General features: G+C 39.0%; 1 protein-coding gene across 3 annotated transcripts in view; it reads left to right on the top strand.

Moving 5' to 3' along the window:
- Positions 1 to 24,278, top strand: part of TENM1 (teneurin transmembrane protein 1) — a 596,609-nt gene that overhangs the window by 223,109 nt on the left and 349,222 nt on the right. For all 3 annotated transcript variants that reach the window (XM_060088152.1, XM_060088154.1, XM_060088153.1), the window contains exon 4: positions 12,050 to 12,290. In XM_060088152.1, coding sequence (XP_059944135.1) covers positions 12,050 to 12,290 — 241 coding nt within the window. The remainder of the gene's footprint in view (positions 1 to 12,049; positions 12,291 to 24,278) is intronic.

Raw genomic sequence — 24,278 nt, forward strand, 5'->3', positions numbered from 1 at the left:
TTGATTGCTCAACATCAAACTGATAGTAAACGGCAGAGCTATGATTTAAACTCAGATTGATCTCATCTTCATGTCTGTGTCATTTGGAAATGTCAGGATGTACTTACAAATTTAAACAAGTTATGTGCAGATTGAGTTCTCTAAATAAGTAGATGAGTAGTAGAGAAAGTACTCTATACTTGTTTCACCTTATTGAAAATAAACAAATGAAACCAAAACACCCCCTCCTTTGTCTTCTGCTACTGAATGAAAGGTGTTCCATACTAATTAGGTTTAATTCCCTCTCTTATTTGGCTCCTCTGTCATTTCTTTTGAACATTATAAGCAGTAATAACATATTCGTAAGATATGAGCCCTACTTTTTAAAAAAAGTGTATTTCTTTTTTTTAAATTTATTTATTTTATTTATTTATTTTTGACTGCGTTGCGTCTTCGTTGCTGCTCACGGGATTTCTCTAGTTGCGGTGAGTGGGGGCTACTCTTCATTGCAGTGCGTGGGCTTCTCATTGCAGTGGCTTCTCTTGTTGTGGAGCACGGGCTCTAGGTGAGTGGGCTTCAGTAGTTGTGGCTCGCGGGCTCAGTAGTTGTGGCTCGCGGGCTCTAGAGCACAGGCTTAGTAGTTGTGGTGCACGGGCTTAGTTGCTCCAGGGCATGTGAGGTCTTCCTGAACTAGGGCTTGAACCCGTGCCCCCTGCCTTGGCAGGTGGATTCTTAACCACTGTGCCACCAAGGAAGTCCCCCCCAAAAAAGTATATTTCAATAGTGGTTCACACTTGACCTTTTATTTCTATACCTTGACCTGCACCTGACTTTTTATGATTACTACTAGAAGGCCCTGTGGTATACTGTGGCCCAATTTGCCCATGTAAATCCCCTAAGTGGGAATAAATGGGAAACACCTAGAACTTGTATTGTGCAGAGAGATAAGGGGACATTTCCCTAGTGTGGCCATAGCAAGAACTTGAAGATCAGGGAGCTGGTTGGACATTTACCCTGCGTGATATGACTGAGTCACAGAATTATGCTTTACATAAGCTGTTTCCAAATGCTAATGAATCTGGGAGTACAAAAGACAACAATCCTGTAATACTATGTTCTTTCCCCCGTTAGACATTTCACTCTGTGTAGGCTACCAACCACCAAATCAAGGCTTGCTTTCATGAAGTACAAGGGAGGCAAATGGAGCCATGTATACATGCCTGTGTTCATATTTTATTTAATATCTTTTGTAGTGCTTACTTGCAGTTGACAAAGCAAACTTGAGTCAAGTCCAGGTTGTCATCACACCCCACCATGAACCCAGATCCCACTGCAGTTTGGCCTGGTGCAGACCCCCCTTATTAATACACAGGAAGGAGCTTCTGTGCACTCATTCACTGATTTCAGGCACTACAAGAGGTCTCTTTGAGAACTGTTTCACATAAGCAATGTGTGTTTAAGTCCTCTGTCCCTCTCAGCATCTCATCTATCATACATAAAATGTTTCCCCTGAGTACCGTTTGAAAAAGGTTATTTAAATGACCTTAACTAAGAATTAAGTTGCTTAAGATACTTTCTTAAAGGAAACACTGATCAATCACTACCTATGAAATATTTTTCTTAATTTCTAGGATTACCATTTATATTTATTTGTTACTGCAGTCTCAGATATTCATAGTTTCCTCAACATATGTTCTCATTTTTCCTTCTGTTTGTGAAGGCTGACACTCTTCCTCTTGAGACAAGTTAATTTTTTAGTTTTCCTAAGGCATCTATACATTAAATCTCAGTGGGTGAGAGTTGGGAGGAACTTGTCTGAATTTACCAGTTGTTCATTCAAGTCTAACGTTATATTAATAGATTTCACTAATTTGCTTATTTTTGATGGACCTTTCACTTGATCCACTAGCAGACACATCTATACCAATATATCAGTATATTTCCTAATTGAGCCACGTTCTCATGACTTTATTAGCCATCTTCCAGTTAATGAAGTCTCAAGTGCAATCTATACATAATTTGAGGATACATGTGAAAAGACATCATTACAAAATAATTTTTCAGAAAACTTTTTTGTATTCTGGGCGATGTTCATCCAGAATGTTGCATTTTGTTTGGGGAACCATAAAGACCTAGTTAAATTGGAGGGAGTCCAGGGAGATAAGCAGTAATGTAATTGAGGGAATGAATCAGAATTTGAAGGAAAAATAAAATGAGTTAAATATGCATAGCTTAGCATAAACAAAGTTTATAAGGCAGGCTTAGTAATAGGTCTTAATGTCGGCACCTCTCCAAAAATTAACTCTACTTAACGTCTCACTAAAATAACATGTTGAAAAACAAGAAAATGAAAATTTGTAATAATGAGTGAATTAATCAATGAACATTTCCGAACACTTCAGGCAGAAAACTTCAGATACAGGCTGTGCCCACACAATGCCAAAACAGCTGGTAGGAATGTGAAAAATTCAGTCAAATAAGGTATTTGTCATCATCAAATACTCTCCCACCATAGTGGCTATAATTGGTTTTTTAAAAATAAATTTAATTGAATTCAAACAAAATTTTGAATTCATTCAAATTAATTAAATTTGCAAACAAAATTATAAAGCTGTATTGAATAAAATTATGAGCTAAGTGTGTGGGAGCTATAAAGATGATTCAGACCTGGGTCTTGATATATGACAAGTAGATGCAACGCTTGAATGCATGACAGAAATAAAACATACACTCTCCTTCCTGCAGAACTATCGCTTCTCAGCCATACCTTTTGGGAGATTCCCTCAGTAATCCAAAAGATATCCTGCAGAATAGTTGATGGAAGCCAGTAGTGTTTTATATCACAATTCTCCTTTTTTTTGGCTCCAATATATTTGAATGACATGTACATGTATAAAACACTCCTGTGAGAATGCCAAGATTTTTTTCCCAATTCCCCCCTCCCCATTTTCTTTTTTGGGGGTGAGAATAACCAAACTTTCATCATCCCTATGATATGCATAGACTCATTTTACAAGCATGTGATATGGAACTGGTTTATGGGATCGGAGTTGTACCCAATTACTAGCACTAACTCTAGCCCCACCCCTTTTTCTCCCATCCAGGAAAGCATATCCAAATGTAACTCAGAGTGTATTAGAGGTATCACCTTGAATTCACTTTCATCTACCATTTTTAAAATAAATTGTCTGTGAACTTTAGTCCTCTATTGTAGTAACAGGCGATTGCAAAACATTGGTTATTTAGATCCTGTAGCAGAGAAGTGCTGAGTTAGAGCAATAGACCAAAACATGGGTGAAATTTGAGAATCATCTGGGTCTTGTAAATACTGCCATAACAGTGCTGTCTCTTCCCATTGTCCCTGGTGGAGACTACGTATGTTTTCAGTCTCCAAGTATAGATGTTGGAACCCCTCTCCACCACTCCACTGGGCATCCATGGGTCCCTGTTGTTCATGGGGGGAGAACCTACAGGGTATGGGGGAACTTTCTCATCAAATAGCCAGGCAATGATTGTTAGATGGTGTTTAATGTAACATTATTAATGGTTAATAATAAGAACTTTTTCTTCAGTCTTTTTTTGAAAAGAAAAGCTTGGGGTGGAGGGGCTAAAACTTTCCCCAGCCTTTCCTAGTTCTCCATGCTTTCTTTTTATCCTCTAGGAATTTTTTGTCTTTTGCTTTTTGTTTTTTATTACTCAATATAGTTTGCCCTCATTATTTAACATATGGTAGTTTGAAAAATATTTTTCTTAGAGCTTTAGACACAATCACAATGTTTTCTTAATTTGTGCTTCAAACATTCAGAATTCCATTTTCATAAATGACATTAGAATGATTTTCATCCATTTCTTTTTGAACAAATATAGGGTGACCATTTTTAATAATCTAATGAAAAATGAAGCTCTGAAAATGAAAACTTTGTAAAATTCTATAATATCTGTTATTAGCTAATTTATTAAATGATTCACTGTCAATTAATTCATAACCCTCCATTACCTACTTGCAAATAAATAATGAACTTGGGGACTGAAAATAATTGAAATACCTACATACGACTTTAGTTTGAGTATAAACTAAATATGAACTTTTTTTTTTTTTTTTTTTCTTTTTGCGGTATGCGGGCCTCTCACTGTTGTGGCCTCTCCCGTTGCGGAGCACAGGCTCCGGATGCGCAGGCCCAGCGGCCATGGCTCACGGGCCCAGCCGCTCCGTGGCATATGGGATCCTCCCAGACCGGGGCACGAACCCGTATCCCCTGCATCGGCAGGCGGACTCTTAACCACTGCGCCACCAGGGAGGCCCCTAAATATGAACTTTTAAGGATCATTACTTTTTTATATTTTCCTTTTGATATACTTCACTGACTAATAATGGAAGCCACAGCATCATTGTCAGCATAAGATAAAACAGGGCAATTATCTATTTCATGTTTCATACATAATGGATAACAGAGTTTCCTTCAAGACCATAGTGAAAAAAGGCTTTGGCCGACCACTAATTTTAATTGTTAATATCATATATTAATATTTAGAATTTGGGGGCTTCTGTGGTGGTGCAGTGGTTGAGAGTCCGCCTGCCGATGCAGGGGACACGGGTTCGTGCCCCGGTCCGGGAAGATCCCACATGCCGCAGAGCGGCTGGGCCCGTGAGCCATGGCTGCTGAGCCTGCGCGTCCGGAGTCTGTGCTCCGCAACGGGAGAGGCCACAACAGTGAGAGGCCCGCGTACCGCAAAAAAAAAAAAAAAAAAAAAAAAAAAAATTAGAATTTTACATTTAAAATTTCAAATTGTGCCATGAAGTAGAGCTCTTTACCATTCTGCTTAGAAAAATAAATAGGTAATAAATATATTGGCTTCATTTTTCTTTTCTTTTTTTTTTAGCATTGCCAAATTACTCTAAAAACATAAACAAAGATGTATCCTTCTTGTATTTTCACAACCAAGAAAATCAGATAGTTTAAACATTTACATTAGTAATTTAAGCAAAATAGCATTTAGCCACAGTCCTCTCTTTTTTTTGGTTGTAAAGTCCTAGTTTGTTTGTCTTAATCTATGTCAGAGAGTTGACTGAGTTAACAGACCAGGCATTTATTGGCAGGAATATTGACTATTATGTCTGAGATTGGCTAATTGCACTATGTAAAGCCAATACAGCGTGCAGCACAGTTGGGTTCCCCCAAAAACAGAGACAAGGAGAAATGGATTGCGGGAGGGCTGCCTTGTGGATATTTAACTCTTTGTTATGCTTGTACAACACACTGGAAAACAGGAAAAGAGATTAATGAGACCTAGAAGATAGAAAGTTTAGATTTTCTGGAGGTAGACTAGCACATCCTTTGAAGATAAGCATCAGTTTATGGAGAGGCTGAAGTGCAAATATGTGTTTCAGCACAAACATATCAAAGGATAGTAGGTGCTTCACCGTTGACCTTTATTTCTAGTGGTTGTAACGAAGATCAACTTAACTGACAAAAATTAATAGAGCATACTCTTACTTGCTGGCTTAGTGAGAGGACCATTCAAAGTCCTCAAAGGGATGGACTTTACAATCTCAAAGATAGTACAAAACACTGCAGGGCTCGGGAGCAGGCAGAGGGCAGTAATCCAAAACCCAATTGAAACCATGTAAACTGGATAACATTATAATTTATTATTGTTGGCTTCCCCCCAGGGCTTCTGTGACCCTTCTCCTGCAGTCATCTGCTTTCATTGCGAATTCTCTCTGTTTCTCTTTCCTTCTGCCTCTTTCTGTTGTTTTCTATGTCTCACTCATTCACATGCCCATACATATACACAAATACCTATTAAGCATTAGCTACGTGATAGACTTTATTTCTGTTCTCAATCTAATGGTTTATTTAACTAGTGAATCTGCTTTTATTAAAGGTTCTTAGCATATTAATATTAAGGCAGTATTATTTGAGCCAGAAGAGTAATAAGGTATACTTGTTCAATTTTCTTTGGAAAAGCAATTTTCTTACCTTCATATTCTTTGAGCCTCTCATAATAATTATAAGGTTAAGAACAGAAATGTCCACAGCTAGATACACTTAAGACTAATTTGATGATCCCTGAACACTATCAAGTTAATGGATATTAGCCATAACATGCAAATGTATAAACTATGTCCTCACCGGTTGTGAAAACTCCTTGTGACAATTACTATAAAGTAGTAATATATTGATACATTTAGAATTAGTAGGAATAGTTAATATTACTAATAAACCTCTCTTCTTTCTTTTAAACCTGTTTTTTTTATATCCCCTCTCCTTCCTGGGAGGGAGAACAGCTCAGAAAACCATCCCAAGGAACCAAAGGCTTACAATTGGCCTCAAGAGACTTGACATAAGTAGTTATGGCCATAACCCTTGGTGCCCTGATGTTCTTTGCTCATGTAGATTACTAAGGTCTTCAGAAGTATTAATTAATTGTACCTTATTAGAGTTCAGAGAGGTGGTTAAATACTAATACAGCCCCATAATCCTTTATCCAAAAATCTTTGGGGTCCACTTGTTTCAGAATTTAGAATTTTTCAGACTTTATAAAAGCAATGGCATAAATATATACTGTCTATTGTACAACCCCTGGACTGGGATGTGGGCCAGCACCTCTTAATAAAATGCATCACTATTTTTGTAGCTAAAGGTAGGAGAATTCACTAAATGAAATACATAAAGACTATAAATATCCTCATATCAGTTCTGGTTAGGTTTTCCCACCAATGAGTTAGAAAAGAAAACTCCATTTTCAGACATTTTTTCAATTCCAGAATTGCAGTCAAAGCATTGTGGAGCTATCCCTGCTTTGGCAGGTAATGAAACAGAGACTAAAGTGAGAAAGTACAGACATGTTCTCTGACCTTCTGTGACCTTTTCCTAGAACTATAGGAATATATGCGCCCCCTTTTGCAACGTATACTGTATAGTGACTTTGGGAAAAAACATATTTTGGGGGGGTATTGTCATAGTGTCACTATAGAAAAGAATGATCAATTAATTAATTAAGTACATGGAGTTTAAAAAACTAGGCCTGGGGCTTCCCTGGTGGCGCAGTGGTTGAGAGTCCGCCTGCCGATACAGGGGACACAGGTTTGTGCCCCGGTCCGGGAGGATCCCACATGCCGTGGAGCGGCTGGGCCCGTGAGCCATGGCCGCTGGGCCTGCGCGTCCGGAGCCTGTGCTCCGCAACGGGAGAGGCCACAGCAGTGAGAGGCCTGAGTACTGCAAAGAAAAAAAAAAAAAAAAAAACTAGGCCTGTGTCCACTTTGGTCAAATTGTTCAAGAAAAATTATCTATTTGACTTTACCATATTAATGACAATATTTTTTTTAACGCCTACTGAAAGTTATTTTGCCTGTACAGTCAGTTCTGCTACAGTGCATCTTTTGAAAACATTAATTTGTTCCCATTCTATTGGTATATTTGAGAACAATTTGAACGTAAGAGAAATTGCATGTTTGCATATGTGCGACTCCATCTGTTAAAAATACTAGGTGAGTGCAGGAAACTGCATACAGCAGATAGAGCCATGGAGGAATACACAAAATGCACACATGCTTACATCTGAAACAGCCACTAGCTATCTTCGTTCACCACATGTATTAGAAGCCTTGCCCATCCACATCTGGTGTTAGAACTTTCTGTCTGATTCAGATAACCCTCCTTCCACCACTTCACAATAACTCACAAGTTGCAACCCTTCTGACACCCACTTTCACAAGCACATTCAGGTATTGTGCCCAAACCCCATTTTTCCCATAAGCCCCTTACCCATGCATGATTTTGTGATATGCAATGAATTTTCAAAATGCAAACATCACCTTATAGCTGAATTGACCGTATGTATTAATGAAATGAAAGGGGTAAAACACCCTGGCGGATACCTTGAGAAGTTCCCACACAGTGTTTCTGGGCAGATATATTCTAATTTCTGGTGAAAAGTTTCTCTAACACATGATCCAGAAGAAGGTTCATTTGCAGAAAAAGAGAAAAAAAGAAGTCTATGCATGACAACTTTCTTCTCCCACTTACCTTTTGACAACAAGGATAATGTTTTTTTGAAGGCTTATACTTCAGTTAACAGCTCTGCCACACCTAAAATGCCTTGGATATAGAGTTTGGAGGACTCGTACCCCCCCACCCCCCAGAGATTTTCTTTCCAAGTTATTTTAGGACCTTAAACCTGAAACTGACTCCCATCCAAGTATATTATGTGAATTAGACCTTTCCATCTGAAAACTTAATTTACTTTCAGAAAGCTTTATAAGTATGTCTGGATACCCATATTTGCATAATCACTACTCCCCCCTTCTCCCTTGCGTCTCTCTCTTGGGCACAGAAACGTTTGGTTGCCAGATACATTTGGAAGTGAGTGCATGTGACTCTTAACCCCTTGGAACTGGTGTTCTAGAGCTCCTGACACAGAACCCTAATGTAGTTTTTATTAGTATTTAATGTTGAGAAATCCCATTTCATGGAGCCCAAGGATTAAATTACTTCATTTGGGAGGGAACCAGTGCATTCCCCATCTTTTTCCTGAGGTGAAAAAAAGAATGAAGCCGAGATGATTTACATTTCATAAAGGCTTAAGGTCCGGATATATTCCACTCAGTCCAATATTCTGAATTTTAAAGACAGTATTAACAAGTAGGGAAACCTCTGCATATTTAAAATGTGGAAACAAAAATAGACAATAAAATAGGTATAAATAAAAATATACATATATATAATCAAAATATATGTTTTCAATACATATAATCGATATATATAATCATAATGACTATACAAAGCAGTACTACCTGTGGAAGAAATGATATAATATGTTATAACAATAGAATGATTGTAGTTTTCAATGAAGTAGAATTTTTATCATTTTTCATAATTAGAAAGGAGTTGCAAAGATTTTGAGGAAATCCAACAAGCAGTAAATCCAAATGATAATGAGTGATCCTTTCTTTTGAACAATTGTACCGAACAGGAACTTTCTTTCTTTCGAACAACTGTACTGACAGAAACACCTACTCATTAGGCTAGTAGATGTCACACGTGTTGCTTGGAAGGTGTTCTGAACACAAGACCTAAAACTGATTCCTTTTCTTTCTAACTCTGGGCTCCCACCTTTTGCTTCCCTTCCTTGCATCATTAAGTTCATGTATTTAGGTGACAAATCTGTAGAGTGTGTCACTGCTGCTCTCTTCACATCTTGGAGGGCATGAATTTAAGCACCGTCTTCAGGGTATCATCGTCCTTCCCCATGGCTCTGGGAGAGATGTCACTGAGACCTCCAAGGGGGAAACCTGTGCTCTATGAGCTGTCTAGAAATCCAGTGGCTATATCAGAATGAAAGAGCCAAGGGAACCTTAAGGGTGGTTCTCTAGGTCCCACAGACCAGTGAAACACCTTTCTATCAATAAAAACTTTTAGGGATCTTACTCTGTACCCAGCACTATGCTCAATCTTATGTGGCATTCAAGAAAGGTAGAAGGTGATTTGCTCTAAGAAACATGTCCCTTTGGGGAGATAGGACAAAAACATGGAATAGCAAGGGAATGTTGTAAAACTGCAAACTCAGAGGCCAATTTTATGATAAAAATAGTGAGTGTTGAAGTCAGAGAAGAGAGTCATTTATTTTCTGGAGTAGTATAATGCAAAGAGTTCTGGGCTGGGAATCATCAGACGTAGGCAGGCAAATTCATACAAGGCGAATGACTTTGAACAAATCACTTCACCTCTCTGAGCCTTGGGTTCCTCAGCTGTAAAATGGAGAGGGAATGAGGGAGGGCTGAACTAGGTGATTCCTATGGTCAATTCCAGTCTCTCTCTTTTTTTTTTTTCTCGACCGTGCTGCGCTGCTTGCAGGATCTTAGTTCCCTGACCAGAGACTGAACCCAGGCTCCTAGCAGTGAAAGGGCGGAATCCTAACCACTGGACCACCAAGGAATTCTCCAGTCTTAAAGTTTTATACTCCTGCTACCTTCAAAAGACAGTCACTGACATACTACGTCTGAGCACATTTTACATGAATTAAAGTTAATTATTAGGAAAAAGGATTTTTATCTCTATTTAACATATGAGGGGGTAAAACTTCCAAATGGTAGAGGCAGAACTCAAACCCAGGCTTTTCGTGCCCGCAAATTCTGTGCCCTTTCCACTATGCTGTGTTGCATTCCTTTGTAACGGTCTAAGAGGGGAGCAGACATAGAAGCAAATAACTGCAGTGCAGGTGGTATGTCATAAGTGAAGAATCCAGAAAATGTGGAGGAATCTGTATCTCTGTATCTTAAGGAAGTAAAGAGAACTTGTATTACAAAGATCTGCAAGACAGTGAACGGAGGATTGGCCAGAGTCAGGAGGTGTGGGTTCTGATCTTGGCCATGCCACTAACTTGCCAAGTGTCTGGACAAGCAATTCTCTGGGCATCAGTTTTCTCATCTACAAAATTAGTGTCTCCCCAGGTGTTTTGGGTTCCAGCATTCAATGCTTCTTTGAGCCCCAAGGATGGAAAGCATGCTCTGGTTAAGGTTATGAGGATGAACCCAGAGGTTTAAAAAAATTAACGAGATGTTAAGTACTTGTGATGATGTTTTTAGTGGGTATGGGATTTGGGCTGGGCCTGGAGTAATGGGGGTGATTTAGAAAATTCATGAAGTATTTTAGTTCCTTTTACATATACAAGGGTAGCTGACTTTCTAAAGGAATTCTTTGTATAAAATGAACGATCACCACTCCTTATCTTTTGTACAGTTCCGTTCTTCATATAGCAAGCTTATTTAAAGGGAGAGACCTGTACTAGAAAACACAGCCAAGAATTTGTCATGCTCTTGGGGCACTAGTATCGTTTTAAAATACGAAAATGATGCCAGTGTCTTCAAAATTCAAGTTTGAGGTGGAAGGGTTGAAAAGAGTGATTTTTTTTTTTTTTTTTTTTTTTTTTTTTTTCTGTGATCAGCCACTGCAAAGTGAGTCTCAGCACAAACCAGCTGAGCCCTTTGCTGGGCATCGAAAGCCTGTGGCATTTTTCTCCTTTTCAACTCTCAGTCATTTGGGAGGTGGGATAAAGCCATGCTGTCTACAAAGTTCATCTGGAATGTGCTGGTGTTACAAGAAATCACTTGACATCTACTATGTTTCTCCCGTGAAAGAGAGGTAGTTATCAACTACAATAGTGATTTCTTTTCAAAGAGGTTTAATTGGGGTATTTCTCATGGGCCAAATTCTAACTTACTGTGTGTACGTGTGCCTGCCAGGAAAACAGAGGGAAAATACCAAACAATAGCAACAACAGAAGTCTGAGGACCGCTGTCCCAGGCTGCCCCCTCTGCAAACAGGCAGAAAGAACAGTTTATAAGCTGCCTAAGCTGCAGCTAATATGGTAGAGCTTCTAGAAAGGTGTGGCAAAGGGGGGTGGAGTGTGGACTGTGCTTTGCATGGCCGTGGAAATATGTGTAACAACCTGAACAAACTCCTTCTAGCCTCCCTTTTATAAGTAGCACTCTGAGTTGGGGGGCTGGCGGAGACATCAGTCTCACACAGTTGAGTTACACACTTGGGAGCTGTTTTTCCGAAGTATGGATTTGCTCCCATGTAGGCAGGCTGGCATCCTTTCCTGAGGAAAGCCAGAGGTGGCCTTATACTTTTATTTGAAGTGTGGAACGATCTTCCTTGCAACAAATTTGTCCCTTTCACTGGTGTTTTCCGAAGTGAGACTTTTGCAGCCGATGGAAATCGGCTCACTTCTGTTCTGTAATTCAGTGTCTTGTTGATGATTTATTTGTTCAGTAGCAGAAACGATGACAAATTGTGTGAGGCGGCCTCATTTACTTTTGAGCTGCTATAGCCCTGAAGAATTTACATGTAAATGCGACTGTGAATGTTTTACATTTCATAAGTGTGCTGCACGTGTTTTTGTAAGTTAAGTGACATTTTTACAAGTAGACTGAACTTCAGACTCTCCCCCCACCCCACAGGTTATATTATTCTGAAATCCTGATAAGTCTGCCGTGCTGTTTTCCTGCCTGCCAAGTGAGAGAGTCTGTGTCTATTTTGTGTTTTTCTCCTTCTCTCCTCTTTAGACATGCAGAGCAACTCACACAACCAGTTCACCTTCAGACCCCTCCCGCCGCCGCCGCCGCCTCCGCACGCCTGCACCTGCGCCAGGAAGCCGCCCCCTGCGGCTGACTCTCTCCAGAGGAGGTCAATGACTACCCGCAGCCAGCCCAGCCCAGCCGCTCCAGCTCCCCCAACCAGTACACAGGATTCAGTTCATCTGCATAACAGCTGGGTCTTGAATAGCAACATTCCGTTGGAGACCAGGTATTTGAGCTATTATCAATCCCCTGAACTTAAATATTGGCACAGGATGATTCCAATGAGTGCAGAAACGCATAGACATCTGCAGAGATGCACAGATACTCACACAGCTACACACCCAGATGCCTGGGCAAAAAGGCAGACCCCTCCACAGGCACACCATCTAGATCCAGGCACAGCCACAGACCAAAGCAGACGCCCGTGTAAAGAGGAAACCACAGATGCATCAACACCCCTATGGTGGACACCCACAAAAAACATAGGAAGCCAAGCAATTACCCAAACTGTCATTGTATCCTCGAAGGAAAAGACAATTGTCCCTTGTTTTCAGATGCTGCAATATTACAGGAAAATCCAGACACAATTGGAGGAACAGCGATAGTTTACATTTTATTTATTTTAAGATTATTTGACAAAGTAAGTTGCCTTCAAACATTTTTAAAAAGCATTTGCTCCATCGGAAGTCCATGTGTAATTTCAAAAACTTGATTCTGCCTTTAGGATGAAGTTTGATCTTTTGAGCAAAAAGTTTGCCTCTGTTTTTCTGTTGCTTCATATATTAGGTTTCCAGATTCCTCCTCAAGTCTTTGTCAGGTGATTAAAGTTCTACTCCTCCACAGTTCTATGTGCCTTGATCATAATAGACTTTAGCACTAGATGCGATTAATTGAGAAATTATTCATCATTTCTAGTTACTCTCTCAAGTCAAAGATTACAACTTTCTATTAAAGTAGAAAAACATTAACTAATAAAACATAGTATTCTGTTATCTTGTTAAACTGAAGGACTTCCCCTTGTCTTCTATATGTCGTCTTTAGATCTACCACCAAAGCTTTTTCTAAACACATTTGTGTGTAAACACTGTGGGTATAATATATCACTTCATAAGCAATGTCTGGTGTCAACTCTGATCAACTTCTATCCCAATAATCTGAGAATTGGAATGGAAAGGGGAAGACTAATAAGCTCACATTATAAGACTATTTTTCTTTAGCAGCATATTAACTTAAATGCCAGCCATAGCAACAGAAATATGTCACCACCAACAAACTAATGGCACTATGGTCCAAATCCAGGAAACTCTATGGCATCCATCACTAACTAGATTAAATAGTTTCATAAACTGATATTTCTAATCTTTCGCAAGAGGTAAAATAGCAGTCAGCACCTGTGGTGAAGATAACTGAATTATCACTGTGCTAGTGATAAGGTTTGTGTATCGTTCCCCTTTTTTTTTGATTTTTAAATTGAAAGGCAGGGAAGTGAATGAAATGAGAGAAGCAGAGAGCAGTGTATATCTTCAAGGAGTTTTCACTAACGGTGGTGATTTACTCACTCTTCTTTTAATTCCTTTGCAGGGCCTAGTGATAGCTAAGAAAGCAGTGGGCCAATCTGGTTAACTAGCAATCTTGATAAGCAAACACACTTCTTTCATCTAAGAAGCCAAATAACAGGAAATCTGGAAGGAGGGTGGGGAATGGGCTCAGGCAAATGGGAAGAGAAAACTATTCTTATTTGAAATGTACATCTAGGCATGTTTGTACAAACTGCACCCACGGACCTTCTGTATCTATGCAAGGAATGTATTAATTGGTCTCAGTTTCATAAGACGCAGAGAAGAACATAAGTTTTCATGTGAGACTGAGCAGAGAGAGAGTACCTTTTTAGTACATTTGAAAATATATTCAACATCACAAAGTTGAATTTTAAAAAACCTAGAAACCCCATCAGCTTGATCAGCAAGGATTTTCCAAATATATCCTTTACAGTGTTCATTTCACATGTAGTCAATAGAAGGTAACTCTGTGAGTACCCTGGCACTCAATTATGAGCTGTGTGACATACCGCTCTGAGCCTCAGCTCCCTCATCTGTAAACATGAATATAAAATTGCCTGTCTCGGGACTTCCCTGGCAGTCCAGTGGTTAAGACTCCGCGCTCCCAATGCAGGGGGCAACGGGTTCACCCCCTGGTTGGGAAACTAAGATCCCGCCTGCTGCACAGCGTGGCCAAAAAATAAATAAATAAAACAGTGGATATGTAAGCCAGCTATACTTTGATTTAAAAATAAATAAATAAATAAAAATGCCTGTCTCAACAGATTGTTAAGAAGATCAAGCTAGTGTAACAGAATGTGCCTCATACATCATAAAGCATTATAGAATTTAAAGGTAATCTTGCTCTCCCTACTAAGTGGTTACCTGCTTCTGCCTAAATATCTCCAAAATAAGGAATGGACTCATTCATAAGGCATTCCATTTCATCTCAGACAACTACCGGAAGAGTCTTATTGAACCAAAAATCTCCCACCTCTTAACTCCACCCATTCCTCCCAGGTCTAGTTCTAGGGTCTCACAAAATAAATAAAAACCCTCTCACACCTGACAGCCCTTCACTGTTGCTGATACTTCTCTTCTAAATGTTTCCTCAGTTCCTTCACTTGCTCTTCACATTAACTGGTGTCAAATCCTCCATCCTGGTCTCTTCCCTTAGAACATACTTCAGTCTGTCCAGACTGCGCCTGAAGTGTCACGGCCAAGGTTGAATGCAGGTATAGGTTATTAGGCTCTTTGGTTGAAAGGAGCAGAGGTCATTCAAATTGCCTCAAATAATTGAGAACATCTTTTTAAGACTGTTATCTCTCCCTGGGAACCCAGGAAATACTGGTCAACCCACAAGGAAGGATAAGGCCTATAGATCTCTGGCACCAATGTGACTCAGCAATTCTCTGCAGTTTTGCCACTCTCTGTCTTTTTCTTTGCCCAATAGCTTATCATCAGCTTGATATTTCTTTTGTCTACCACATAGTCTCTGCCTTCTCATAGCAATGTCAGGTTTTCATTGCACTATGTGACTCCAAGTATACTTCCCAGCACCTCTTACTTCATCCCTTCAGTGCCTGTCCCATTGCTACCTGCCTAATTCTCCTGCTAGCTCTAGGTTTTTAAACCTAAGAGAGTGAATTTGATTAGCCCAGTTCATCCCTTTTGTACCAGGCAGTGTTTAAGTTTCTTGGCAAGCCCTGTCAGTTATTCTCTCAGTCAGTTGAGACTAAGGGGAGAGAAAGATCATGTGATTTAAAAAGCAACAGCATTGACACCTATGGCTGCCCTTGAGCAAGAGCTGGGAGCAGATCTATGTACCTTAGATGGAAGTCTCAGCAGACAATCAACTTGACTGACTCATTCAGGAATTTGTGCTATGACCAACAATCGGATGTCTCCCCTGTTCTAACTAAAAGTTTCTCTTAATGCCGTCTACTCCAATATCAGCATTTTTGGTGAACACATAACACTACTGATACACACTGAAAACACTAAGTAACTAAACTCTTAAAACTTTTAAACGAGTTCTGAGGCTAAGCCACATTTTAGTTATCCTATAATTATAGAGTTGGTGGGTATTTTAATTGTGTGTTTGGGATTGGGAAGATGTAGGTGTGAATAGGTTTAGAGGTTTGATTTGGCCTAATTTGATTTCATCTTGTTAACCTGTGGATATGTAGCTGAATTCTAATTCTGCCATACAAAGTATTGGATTGGCCAGAAAGTTTGTTTGGGTTTTTCCATAAGATGTTGCAAACCCGAACGAACTTTTTGGCCAACCCAATATTTGCATTCTATTGCTCTCATAACTGTATCATCTGTAAGTTTGTTAGGTATGTTTTCTTCATTTTTATGTAAGTCATTAATAAAAATGTTATATAGGATAATATTAAGGTCAGAGCTTGGTGGCATGCCACTGGAAACCTCCCAGCAGGTTGACATTTATCCATCAGGCAGCATTCTTTTACTAGCATACAACCCATATTTCTCCATCTTATTCACAGGCATATCATGAGAGACCTTGTCAAATGCCTTGCTGATATCCAGATAGAGAGTGCCTACATCTTTACTGATCTGCCAATCCAATAATGATATCAAAAATAGAAATGAAATGAGAATTGTCTAACATGACTTGTTCTTAGAGAATTTATGCTGCCTTCTGACGGTTACTACTTTTTTCTTAAGCGTTAACAAATCATCCTTTTAATAACCTGTTTTAGGATTTTGCACTCAATCAACATGATGTCCCTTGTCTAACCTAAGGACCCAATGTGCTTTCTGTCCCTTTTCAAAACCAAAGCCAACACTAAGGTCTCCAGTCTTCTGACATACGTCACCCATACCACAGTCCCAAAGCTTTAGCAACTATGACAGGGCCATCCAATCCACAAGACCTCTCACCACTCTGCAATGTAATTTTAATTCATTTAGAACAGTTGAGTGCCTTCTTAGGGACACCTTGCCTATCTTAGGCTTCAATTTATGGTTATGATATTGACTACCCTTTTAAGTCTAGAATCATTCTTTTTCACAAAAAAGATACAGTCATTCGATATTATTCCATGAGTTGTATGTCTATCCTATCCTTGCTCTTCTTGCTCTAAACGTATTTTTTAAAAACTGTTCTGTTGGGCTTCCCTGGTGGTGCAGTGGTTGAGAGTCCGCCTGCCGATGCAGGGGACACGGGTTCGTGCCCCAGTCCAGGAGGATCCCACGTGCCGCGGAGCGGCTGGGCCCGTGAGCTATGGCCGCTGAGCCTGCGCGTCTGGAGCCTGTGCTCCGCAACGGGAGAGGCCACAACAGTGAGAGGCCGGCGTACCGCAAAACACCAAAAACTGTTCTGTCATCTTTAGCAGGTATTTTTCAACCTTTAGGGTCATTTTGGGTATGAATCTTCTTGGCATTTTTTTCACCACACCCTCTTATATTTATTTAGCCTTGATTTTCATCCCTTTATCTCAGTACATGTTCTTTAGAAATCAAAACTGGATGGAGAGCACCCAGTACAGGCACACTGGTTTCAATAGTCAGCAAAACTCCCCAGCTCCCCAGCTGACTCTTAATTCATCTCCCTTTTTTAGAGTGTCTCCGGGCGTGGAATCATACCTACTTCACTTTAGAGAACTGCTTTCCTAAAGTCTAGGATTTTGCTTCATAAAGTACTTATGAACTCTCAGCTAAAATGGTTGCTTTCTCTAAAGGTTTCTATTGCCTTCGACTCACCAGTTTCTCTTTTTTAGTCAGTGAGAGAAACAAATATCCTTATCATTTTCTCTACCTTCTGGGAGGTGGAGTTGTCAACAGTGGAGGTTGAAAACTTGTCAGATGTTGGCCTTTAGTTAAAGGATACGTCTAGCGGATGTCTGTGGAGCTGAAACCACTCATGTTTACTACACTTACTCTTAGAACACTTTTGGAGCATCTGTGTTGGAGCATCTATTTCCTCCACCTGGCCAAGTGGCTTACTGTAGACTCCCTGATCTCTTCACCAAAATGAATCCTGCTTAAAGATTTTGCTGTGATATTCAATACCAGGGAGAACTTGGATCTGATATTAACATCACCACTTCAACTCACAACGACAAATCAGAATTGTGTGGAGGAGTCAGGCCAGAATAATGGGTAGCAACTATCTTCATTGATTTTTAGCGTATTCTGACAGATGGCTGTAGCTTGTTATGAGGCTAACTGCCCTTGGTGGCTTTAGGCCAATGTGACAGTTAACGGGAGCCGACGGGTTATTTTTACAAAAGAAGAGCCAGGGCCATTGGTGGAGGAGATGTTGACAAGGAATGGAAAGAGAAATGAAATCTACATGACCAATGCTTTTTACCAGACTTATAGAGCTAGTGTCTATCTTGGGGAAATAAGAATCATTTGGAAGAAATATTCATTAGTGGTGATGGCAGTGATTTAAATATCTATGGGATAATACTCTTTAAATATTAACCCATAAATGTAAGGTCTCTAGTGGTAGTTATCTTTATTTTATAGTACTACTAAAATCTACCTAACATTTATAAGTAGGTTTTCTTTTTTCCCTTAGGGTGTTTGCTGTGGAGAAATAGATTCAGTGATCATTTTTTCCAAGCTCAGAATATACATATTCAATGCTTAGATCCAACAATATCGCATGCTTGAATCCTTTAACAGCACTGGGGGTTAGCAAAATCTATCTTCAGCCACAGATTTAAAGATTCTTTTTAAGACCAGAAAAGACTTCGTAGGACTAATCTATGACCTATAAATCCTGTTTACTACAGATGAACAGGAATCAACCAAGCTTTTCAGCCTACACCAAATGATGGATGTGGAATATGTTAAATTTACATGAAGGAGAACTCTGTAGCCTTTAAAATATATTTTACATATTGAGAATAAAAATATATCTATAGTAGTCTATTGTACTTGGACAGTGAAGAGCAGTATTTTAGAGATTACCATGATATAGTCTCTAGTCACTTTGGTAGTGGTATTATTTTTTTTAATGCTTTTGAATTGACTATTTATAGTTTCAATTGAAAATTAAAACCATAGGCAAACATAATGTGTTTCATTTTATAAAGAAAAGGAATTTCACTATAGGTGAGATGAAATCTGGTTTTAATATGGAGAATATTTATTTAGCAATCTAAATGTGAATCTAAACAGATGTTTTTAAGGAATTAAAAAAAATGAGTTGATTGGTGAAATATATAAGTAGAGCAAACAAAAAATACATTTTAGAAGAATCTCTGTACTAACCTTTTTGCCCTCCCTCATCATATATACTTCCCTATCCTGGGTTGTATGTTTAAACAAAAATATCCGGTTTTGATCCAGAGAGAAACTAGTTCTTCATTGACTACAAAGTTATTTATCCAGTTAATCATAATAAATATTTTCATTGCCATGTCGAGTTAATAGATACTTGTCTGTTATATTTTACTAAAAGTATAAAATATATTTGAAGTAGCAAAAAATAATTTTCCTGTCAATTATTCTCCTGATTTTCTACAGAGGGGTGCGTGTGTGTGTGTGTGTGTGTGTGTGTGTGTGTGTGTGTGTGTGAAAGACATTCTACTAAACATCTCCCTTTGGGAAAATCCAGCTGGTTTTTTATTAATTCCACAACACAAAAATGTTTGTAGCTTTAAAAGCAAAAGACAAGATCAGGTTAAGTCCTGAGGTCTTTAAAATGTCTCTGCAAGAATTGTGAAAGTGTGGTACTGAGTAGTCCATTTAAAGAACAGGAAAGCTCAAAAAGAATTGCCCCCTTTGGCGAACAAATAAGCAAATAAACAGTAACATCTGTTTCACCATTCTGTTAATTTTTTTGGTGTGATATCTGAAGGTATAAGAATGTGTACAATGTGAATATTTTTAATGAAAAACAGTTCATTTTAAACACTATGAGGAATTAATTCTAGCATAGATAAGTTTTAACAAACTTTGACCAATACTTATTGAGTGCCCACCATGTACCATCCACTGTTCTAGTTGCTGGGGCTACATCAGAGAACAAGATAGACAAAATCTCTGTCTTTATGGAGTTTACATTCTAGTGGGGGAGACAGTTTTTACCCTAAAATGTTAATTATATTCAGACTAATAATACTGTAGGAATTGTGGCCTGGCTAGATGTAATATGGGAGACGGGGAGAGCGGACGAAGATACCTCTTAGAAGTCTTCTTTTACCTGCCTTCACTTCCCCACAGCAACTTTCATAGAATTGCCCCTTATCTATGGTCTCATAGCACCCTGTTCATGTGTCTGTGAAGACCTTATTCCATTGTATATTTGCACTCGAAATATTTCAGTTACTTGTCTTTATTCCCCGTTGCAACGTGAGTGAAGGACTATGCCCTTTTTTTACTTTGACTCCTTAGTTCTTGGCTTATATAGTTCAACAAAATTTTTATAGGGTATATGGATAGACCGATAGAGTAACTGAGCAAGGAACTACAGATGGAGTAGATTTCTGAAATCAGAAACAGTAGTTTGTAGAAGCAGTGAGTTTTATTTTGTAAACATGTATGTGGGACATCCAGTTTGAAATGTCCAATATCTAATAAATAGCTGCAAATATGGATCTGTGTCCCAGGAAAGGAAGGAAAATGGAAAACGTTTTTCTACTACTACTTACTGAATGCTTTCTGTGTGCCAAATATTGTGCCAAGCCATTATCACATTTATTCCAACTTATGGTTTTTAAAACTGAGGTTTACAGAAGTTGAAAAATGTACCACAAGGTCACCAGTTAGTATGTAATGAAGCCAGCTCATGATAGACGTGGATAATTAAGAATTTCATAGGTAGACATAATAACTGAATTTCCATGAATGATGGAGGAAATACTGAAAAACCTATAGGAGAGTTTAGTGTAAGAAGAGGACAGTAGGGCTTCCCTGGTGGCGCAGTGGTTGAGAGTCCGCCTGCCGATGCAGGGGACACGGGTTCGTGCCCCAGTCCAGGAGGATCCCACGTGCCGCAGAGCAGCTGGGCCTGTGAGCCATGGCCGCTGAGCCTGCGCGTCCGGAGCCTGTGCTCCGCAGCAGGAGAGGCCACAGCAGTGAGAGGCCCGCGTGCCGCAGGGAAAAAAAAAAAAAAAAAAAGAAGAGGACAATAAACCAAACCGTGGAAACACTTTTTGGGAGTCCATGAAGGAGAGAAAGCCAGTACAGGTGATTGAGGAGTAATCATAGAATAGAACAAAACCAGGGAGAAGAAAATTTCAAGGAGATAGTGATCATGATTTCCAAATGTCTCAGAGGAATTAAATAGGATGTGGATGAGAAAACATCATTGATTCTGTCCATTACAGACTTCTTGATTTTTAAGCAGCTAATTTCAGTACAGTGGTAAAATTGAAGCAAGACTGCAATGGGTTTGAAGGATTGGTAAGAGGGAAGAAAATGGAAATAGAAGGTAGAGTACTGTTTTGAAATGGAACAGTAGATTGAGAACAAGCTGAATCTGGGTAAAACGTCCTTATAAATTGGAAGGAGAAAAAAGAAAAGGGGAGAACTACATTTAATAAGGAGGTACACAGTAGTCACCAGGATGGTGATGTGATTGACAGAAGGAAACCTACAGACCAAGTTAAAGATCAAGTTTCCTTAATGGTAAAGAATATGGAAACTTGCAGAGATGATCACATAATGCTGAGGAAAACTGCGTGATCCCACAGTGGTACAGGCATCCTGGGTTGCCAAGTCTCAACAAGGGCATACAACTGATAATGACACTGCCTTTGGGGAATAATGCATCCCTTAGGTACAAAAAGTTTGTCTTTGCTAATCTCATACTAGAGGGAAGTATTATACCCTGCTTATTTAAAGTTGACTTTCAAATATAAGTCACATTTCCAAGGGCAAGCAGCTATTATTGGCCAACCCAAGATTATAATTCAGACTTCTGGTCTCCACCTGGCACATACAAAACTCTAGGCAGTCCCCTGTTGTTGATGAAGGTACTCAATAGTGACGTATGCCCAGGGCCTCATTGATAACATAAATGCTAACTTATGACTATTTCCGATTAAACTATCAAAATGTCAAGTACAATATAAAAATAATATCAAGATATCATTGATTCTTTCCTTTTGTGGCATTATATTAGCCTCCTAAGTAAATTGATTTTCTTTTCAAATAAAATATTTGCAATCTGCTATTTCCCCTACCGTTCAACCTTTCAACTAAAATAATTGGTTGTTTTTGGTCTATGACAGTCAGATCTTTCAAATCTGTCACTTACCATACTGAATAGTATCATTAACTTAGTTTTATAACACCATGGCTGGTTGCTTTTTAGTAGATACGCTTGTAGCTAAATACTTTTCCTTATTTGTAATACTCAAAAGACTCAGATTTTAGATAACATTGTATATATGTGCATGTGTGTGTGCACACACATGTAGGCATATGTGTATATATAATTATGTATGTATAATTATCTACTGTCCAAAGTCCTTTCACTCGTTATCTCATTTTAAACTCTTAACAACCCTGGGAGGTAGACATAATAGAAATCATGCCCAGTTTAAAGATAAAGAAACTGGGTCTTGGGAAATTTTACTCATTTCTCCCTGTGGCAGTTTATTACAAGATTTGGAGCTAGAGTGCAAGTCTCCATGCAACCAATCCAATATTCTTTGTACTATAACTGTTTGTCTCTGGAATATAAAGAATCCCAAGTCATCCCTTTTGGTGAATATTTATAGTTCAGTTAAATTTCCCTGCCTGGAGACATAATCTAGGTTTTATTCCTTTTATATTAAAATCTTGATGAGCCTAAATGCCCAGAAAACTGGGGGTTCTGGTTAATTGGATTTGGTGGTTAGCTTAAGGTTAAATAGAACTTTTGAAAAATTACCATTCTTGTTGAAAATCATTCTTAAATGTGAATCTACTTTCCATTTTAATCCAAATGATCATAATTTAAACTTTTATAATTGAAAATCTTACAGTAAGTGAGGGTTGTCTAGATGTAAAAGATATTGTAGATAGGACAAAATATCTAGCAGTCCCAGGATATCCTTTGTAAATTTTGGATGGCCTCTTGTGAGTAGTTGAAAAAGCACTGAATTTAGAGTTAGAAATCATGAGTCCAGGTCCAATTCTGCCACTAAATAGTTGTGTGACCTTCATAATGTCTCTTTCTTTTTTTAAAATTAATTTATTTAATTTATTTATTTTTGGCTGCATTGGGTCTTCATTGATGCGTGGGCTTTCTCTAGCTGTGGCGAGTGGGGGCTGCTCTTCATTGTGGTGTGTGGGCTTCTCATTGCGGTAGCTTCTCTTGTTGCGGAGCATGGACTCTAGGGCATGGGCTCAGTAGTTGCAGCGTGCAGGCTCCGTAGTTGTGGCTTGTGGGCTTAGTAGTTGTGGCTTGTGGGCTCACTAGTTGTGGCTCGTGGGCTCAGTAGTTGTGGCTCGTGGGCTCAGTAGTTGTGGCTCGCAGGCTCAGTAGTTGTGGTGCACGGGCTTAATTGCTCCGCAGCATGTGGGACCTTCCTGGACCAGGGCATGAACCCGTGTCCCCTGCATTGGCAGGCGGATTCTTAACCACTGCGCCATGAGGGAAGCCCCAATAACGTGTCTTTCTTTCTCCCAACTTCATTTTACTCAACAGTCCAGTGAGAGAATAAAGCTAAATGATATTTGAAATCGTTTCTGGCTTTACTAACTGTTATTCTATGGCTTTTGCCTTCTTGCCTTCTTATCATTTGCTCCTTGACTCTACTGAGCTTTCCAGTTAGTTGGATTCTAATTAATTGCAAGATTACTAATTCTAGGTGAGGTCCCCAAACAAGTCAGATAAATTTAAGTTGAAAAATCATGATTCCTTTCAGAATTTCCAGTAGCCAAGAGGAAATGAGGAAAACACTATATATCCCTGTGTGTCAGAGTGTAGCGATAATGACAGGCAAGTATAGTTAAGAAGGCAGTCTTAGGCCAGTGCAAAACTAGTCTATGATTCCGTTTTGCCTGATACATAATGGGTATTCAGTAAAAGTTTGCCGAATAAATGAATTTAAGAACAAAACCCTTCATAGAGAAAGGATTCAACATGCAACACCTTATGCAGAAATTTATCTTGCCTTGGGTCATATTGTGAAGCAGCAGTAGTTTCAATATTTTCTTTCATATTGTCATTCTTTGTCTAATTGTGATATAAATATAACTTCATTTTTGTGTTTCTTATTCAAAGGTAAAAATACAATCTGTTTTGGGTTTAAGTTCCAATCAGCCACTTCTGTATCGCATTGTGTAAATTCATGATAATTTTTTTCTGTGTAGTGACAACAATGCAGAGAGAAAATAGGCTCAGGTTTAATAATATATTTGCCAAATGGAGATGTATGTTTAGAGGTCAAAGAAGTACATGAAATCACTATACTCTTGAAGTTGGTCTTACCTTGTTGATCTTTCTGTGTTGTCCCTGAATAATTAACGTGAACCAATCTTTCTCCTTTGTGTTCTTCAATCCGCTCAGCAGGGAACCAGGGAGAGAATATTTCTGTGGAAGGAAGACCTGGTTTCCACAAATTCTTCTATGCTCAAGTGGGAATATAATCACTGAGTTTAGAACATGGCACAAAACTGAATTTGACTGTTTCTTAGGTGGCCTAACCTGAGGGGAGTTAATGTTATTTCAGTTGCTGTGATTATTATATATTGTGCAT

Source organism: Mesoplodon densirostris, chromosome X (genome assembly GCF_025265405.1).
Source record: "Mesoplodon densirostris isolate mMesDen1 chromosome X, mMesDen1 primary haplotype, whole genome shotgun sequence".
NCBI lineage: Eukaryota > Metazoa > Chordata > Mammalia > Artiodactyla > Ziphiidae > Mesoplodon > Mesoplodon densirostris.